The following is a 5,749-nucleotide window of genomic DNA, read 5'->3' on the forward strand; positions in this document are numbered from 1 at the left end:
CCAGGACAAGATCGTCGAGTTCGATCGGGCTGCGGATGCAATGCTGCGGGCACATCACTGCACGGGCCTGCACCAGCAGCCCGCCTGCAAATGCAAGCAGTGCCATGCACAGGACAGCTCGCCTCTGATCGTGAAAATCCTGAAAAGGGTGAATGGCCGGTTTCTGGTGGAGGACAAGTACCGGATGGTGTACGTCGTGGAGGAGAAGGTGGCGATGGAGAGGGGCTGCCAGGCGCTGGTGTAGTTTCTGTGCGGCCAGTTGGGGGTGGTCCAGTGATGTGTATAGTAGCGAAGGCCTGTCACCAGCAGGTTTATTCCAATTCAACAAAAATGGAAAAGGTGGAGAAATCCAAGACCAAGGGCAACGAGGCCTTCAGGGTCAACAATTTCGAGTCCGCCATCGCGCATTACTCGGAGGCGTTGGAAGCACTAGGTGACGGCGAGCCCAAGATGGCCTCGGTGATTCTGTCCAACCGGCGCAGTGCCATATCAAGCTCGAGAACTGCGGGCTGGCCCTGCAGGATGGCTCTCGGGCAGTGGAGCTGGACCCAGGCTACCTCAAGGCCTACTACCGCAAGGGCTCTGCGCTGCTGATACTGGGCAAGCTGGAGGATTCACTAGCGACCTTTAACAAGGCCTTCGAAATTACCAAGGACCAGGACATCCTCCCCAAGGTCTACGAAGTCAAGGCCTTGCTCAAGCAGCAGAAGAAGATGTAGAAGGAGAGACTGTTCGCGGAGGCTATCGCGGGAGCGGAGGCGAGGCAGTCGACGCCCTGAAAATGCTGGACTCGCTCGACTAGATCGAAGTCGAGGCAGGCTACTCCGGCCCCAAGCTCGAAGACAAGCTCACGCCCGAGTGGGTGCAAAGCCTCATGGACCATCTCAAAGCCAGAAGAAACTACACCTGAAGTACCTCCTCGCTGTGCTCAAGAAGGCCCGAGACATCCTCCGGAAGGAAAGGACGATCGTTCCGATCAGAGTTGGAGGGTTCTGCCACGTAACCGTTTGCGGAGACATCCACGGGCAGTTCTACGACTTGCTCAACATCTTCGCATTGAACGGCAACCCTTCCCCCTAGAACTGGTACCTGTTCAACGGCGACTTCGTGGACCGCGGGTCATTTTCGATCGAGGTGATAACGACCCTGCTGGCGTGGAAGGCCTGCTACCCCAGCCACTTCTTCCTGAACCGCGGCAACCACGAGGCGGTGATGGTCAACAAGATCTACGGGTTCGAAGGGTAGTGTCTGGCCAAGTACAGCAAGGAGGTCTACGACATCTTTTCGGATGTGTTTAGGGCCCTGCCCCTGGCCTCCCTCATCAACGACAAGGTCTTCGTGTGCCATGGCGGGCTGTTCCAAAAAGACGGTGTCACGCTTAAGGACATTGAGGCGATCGACCGCTTTAAGGAGCCGCCTCAGGAGGGCATCTTCTCGGACCTGCTGTGGGCGGACCCCACCTAGAGCGCCGGCAGAGCCCCCAGCAAGCGAGGCGTGGGGATGTCGTTCGGGCCGGACATAACGCGGGCGTTCCTGAAGGGCAACTCGCTGGACCTGATCGTGCGGTCACACGAGGTGCGGAACAACGGCTACGAGGTGGAGCAGGAGGGCCAGCTGATAACAGTGTTCTCTGCGCCGAACTACTGCGACCAGATGGGCAACAAGGGGGCGTTCCTGCGGTTCGACAGCGAGGGCAAGCACGAGGCGAGGGTGTTCGGGCACGTGCCGCACCCCGACATCCCGGTGATGGCCTACAACCGGTTCAAGGGCATGATCTGAGATCAGCGCTGCATGGGCTTTATCAGGTTCTTTCCGTTGTAGATGTTCTCGCCCCGGTCCTTGAAGGACTATGTTTCGCCCAGCTTGAGGTTCTCCTCGCTGATCAGCAGCACGTTGTACTTCTTGCTGATGGCCGCCCCTCGGAACGTCTCCCGCAGACGGTGCTCGCCCAGCCGGTTCAGAGCACTCTGCTCGCTAAACTCCAGGAACAGCCCGTAGACCCCTCTGGGCAGGTTGCACTGGAAGGCGGTCTCCTCGTTGTGCCGGGTGCTGGTCTCGCCGACCTTCCGCAGCAGCTTCTCCTCCTCGCGGTAGAGCTGCACCTGCAGTGGCTCGAAGGGCCTTTCCAGCTGGATCACCGAAATGTTCATCCGGTTCTGGCGGGTCAGCTCCAGCGGGATCAGCACGATCTCCTCCTGTTCGATCTCCACTTCGAAGCTGCTGCTGAAGCTGCGGGGGCTGCAGGTGCACACCACCAGCTGCTCGTGCCCTCGCACGAACTCCAGCAGCTCCTGAGTCTGCTCCCGGCCGAACTGGTCCTGCAGACCCACCACGATCCGGTCCTGCTCGTGCTTGACCTTGGTGACGCTCACCAACGCCTTGCTCTCGCCCTGTGCGACTACCATGGACTTCTGCTTGAGAGCCTTCTTGATGATGTCCAGGTGCTTTTCAAGCTTGGCCTCGCTGAGCTGCAGCTCGATGCAGGGCGCCCCCGTGATCGTTTGCAGCAGGCTCTTCGGGGCAGCCTTGCGCAACTCCTAGACCGAGCCGTAGTTGCTCACCAGGCTCTTGAGCAACAAGTCCGGCCAGATTTCCTTGGCGTCCGTAAAGGCGCTCACCGGCTTGCCGTGCTCGTCCATCTCTGCAAGGGTATTGAACACGTAGGGCTGCCAGATGCCCTGCTTCGAGTTCCACAGGCCGAAGGCGCTCTGCTCCCGGCCCTGGATGTTCTTCTCGAACAGCCGGGTCAGCAGGTTGGGGTTGTGCTTGGCCGTCAGATTGGTCACCGCCTCGACTTCGGCCAGCCCGAGCGAAGAGTGAATCTACACCTGATTGAGTTCTTCCTCGGACTCGAACAGGTCGTAGTCGGGCAGTTCCGCCAGGTAGCAGGCGTTTTCGCCTTGGCCGACGGCAGGGTTGCCAGGCACCGTGCCCTGCACCAGGGCCTTCGGGAACATGGCGATCTTCTCCCTGCTGTCAAGCCTCAGGTACTTGAGAATCTCGGCCCTCTCGATCCGGTTGTAGGGCTCGGGCACGTCCAGCAAGTCGGACAGCAGTCTGAAGGATTTCCGGGGCAGCCTGTTCATCGACTGGTAGCTATGGCTGGAAATCTTGTCTTCGCTCCCGACGATGGCGTTGGCCAGCGACCGGTGCTCCTCGTTGGTCTGGATCTGTTCGTCTGCGATGGTCACCTTCTTCGGTTGTTTTTCGCTGGTCTCGTTGCTCCGGAAGCTGGCCGGTTTTCTCATATTGCTGAAGAACCCATCCTGGGTGCGTGACTTCTGCCCGACCTGGGGTTTGTTGCCCTCCTCGTGGCTGAAGTTGTCAATGACCGATGTTTCATCCAGCTTGTCCTCTTCCTCGATGACCTACTGGCGTGGCATCTCCCCTCGCCTTGACTTCTTGGTGCTTTTCCGGCCTTCGTTGGAGGTGACACTGTTGCCCTTGCTTAGTAGGGATCCTTTTACAGACGAGGTGTCCTTTTCGATGTCCTTGGAGACTCCGCTTGAGCTCTTGGCTTGGTTTTTGGACTGCTCGCGGCTCCTGCCGTCTTCGCCTTCGCCTTCACCTTCGCCTTCACCTTCGCCTTCGCCTTCGCCTTCGCCTTCACCTTCGCCTTCGCCTTCACCTTCGCCTTCACCTTCGCCTTCACCTTCGCCTTCGCCTTCACCTTCGCCTTCACCTTCGCCTTCGCCTTCACCTTCACCTTTACCTTCACTTTCGCCTTCGCCTTTGCCTTTAGTTTTGCCTCTGCCTTTGCCTTTACTTTTGCCTCTGTCTTTGCCTTCGCTTTGATTTTGATTTTGCCTTCGCCTTTGCCTTTACCTACGCCTTCGCCTATACTTTCATCACCTTCACCTTCATCTTCATCTACGCCTTCACCTTCACCTTGGCCTTCACCTTCGCCTTCGTCTTCACCTTCGCGTTTGCTTTTGCCTTAGCCCTTTTATTTTTTATTTAGTTTTTCAGAAGACTATGATTTTTCTTTTCCCTAGAATTTCAAACCACCGCTAATATTATTGCTAGGGGAATTCGAACTACCTTCTACTGTCGGTATCCTGTCAGGCTCATTACTTGTCCCAGGCTCATTGCTGATATCAGGCCTATCGCTGGGGGCCTTCGCCTTGCCCAATGACAGTTTGCTGCCAGGCTTATTGCTGATCGATGATTAGCCTTCTACCTGCTCTCGCGGGTCAGGGCTCTACAGGTCAGGTTTATCGTTCGCCTATGACTAGCCTTCTGAATGATCTGATTTTTGGAGGTCAGGGTTCTAGGTTTTCTTCAGCTTCTGCTTGGGCTTTGTCTCTTTCTTGGAGGGCTCTTTTTTGCCGGCCTTCTCTTTGCTGCCTTTAGGGGATTTCATGTCTTTTTCGTTCGTCTCTTACTTGTCGTTCAGCTTTTATTTTTATTTCATTTTTTCAGCTTACTTGGTCTTCTTGCCTGGCGCTTTCTTCTTGGCCTTTCCTGACACCTGCTCCTACTCTGTGTTTTCCTCGACAATCTTGTCCTCCTTGAACTTCCTCTCCTTCTTTGGAGGAGACTTCGACTTGCCCTTTTGCTTCTTTGCTTTCTCTCCCTTCGGCTTGAGAATGGACTCATCAGTGCCGGCATTCGAAGCACCTTCATCTTGCTCTTTTGAATCTTTCCGCTTGGGCCTGCTTTTCTTTTTCTACCCGGCCTCACCGGTCTCTTCCCCCGCCTTATCCTTCTTAAATTTTGATTTCCTAGAACTCGTTTCCTTTAGCTTGGCCTATTAAGATTAATGCCGGTCCCCCTTCTTGAACTTGGACTTGGACTTGCTCTTGGTAGGGTTCCTGCCCAACCTGGAGGCCTACTTTTCCTCCTCAGTCTAACCCTCGGTCAGCATCTTGTCCTTCTTGCTGATCTTCTGCTTGCCAGGCCTCTTTTAGTCGCCATTCTTGCCCTTCTTCAGAAAGCCCTGTAGCTTGCTCTCTCTCTGGAGCTTGTCAAGCTCCTCCTCGCTCCTGAGCTTGTCCTATCCATTGCCCTCCTCGAGAGTCCAGGGCTAGACTTCCGACCCAGCCTCCTTGAGCATGTCTTCCGCCTTGCCCTCCTTGTAGTCGTACGGCTTTTTCTTGGGCTCGAACTTTCCTTTCGCCTTCTTCGATCTCCTTTTGATCGCCCGGCTGGCCGCCGACTCGTGGTCTGAAGGCTTGGACGGACTAACATTCTTCTTCTAGGTGGAGTTCTTTTTGTTCATGTTGTGAAACCTGTCCTTTTCCTTAAGTGTGCTGCTAAACTTCTTTGCTGGATCGGCCATCTTAAAGCTTTATTTACTGTGCATGTCGAGGGTGCGCTCCTTCTTGAGCTTGAGCTGCTGCAGCCTCTCTCGCTACCTCTGCTTCTTCTGTCCCTTGTCGTCGTTCTGGCCCTGCTCCTGTTCATGATCCTGCTTGGGGTCCTGGCCTCTCACCTTGTCCTTATCTTTCGCGGCCCTAGTGTCCCTTCGCTCCTGGTTCTTGGGCAACTTCATCAAGGACTGCGATGAGCCATACACCCGCGGCTCAGTCTTGAACTCCTCAGACTTTTTTGAGTCCCTGTTCTTGGAGGGGGAGTTAAGCTTGTGTAGAATTTTGGGCAGCCTCGAGCTGTTGAATTCCGGGGCCTGGGGCTTGTCCGTCTCCCGCGGGTCCTTGAAGGAATAGTCCCGGTGGATCAGTTTGGCCAGCTTGTGGGAACTAGCATTCTCGACCTTCGCCTTCTTGTATTTGGAAATCTCGCGCTTTTC

General features: G+C 55.7%; 1 protein-coding gene across 1 annotated transcript; it reads left to right on the plus strand.

Moving 5' to 3' along the window:
- Positions 1 to 276: 276 nt before the first annotated feature.
- LOC127594451 (serine/threonine-protein phosphatase 5-like) lies at positions 277 to 1,779 on the plus strand. Its single transcript, XM_052056326.1, is given in 4 exon segments — positions 277 to 478; positions 481 to 715; positions 754 to 887; positions 890 to 1,779. Coding segments are annotated over 4 exon segments (1,461 nt in total).
- The last annotated feature ends 3,970 nt before the right edge of the window (positions 1,780 to 5,749 follow it).

Source organism: Hippocampus zosterae, unplaced genomic scaffold (assembly GCF_025434085.1).
Source record: "Hippocampus zosterae strain Florida unplaced genomic scaffold, ASM2543408v3 HiC_scaffold_157, whole genome shotgun sequence".
NCBI lineage: Eukaryota > Metazoa > Chordata > Actinopteri > Syngnathiformes > Syngnathidae > Hippocampus > Hippocampus zosterae.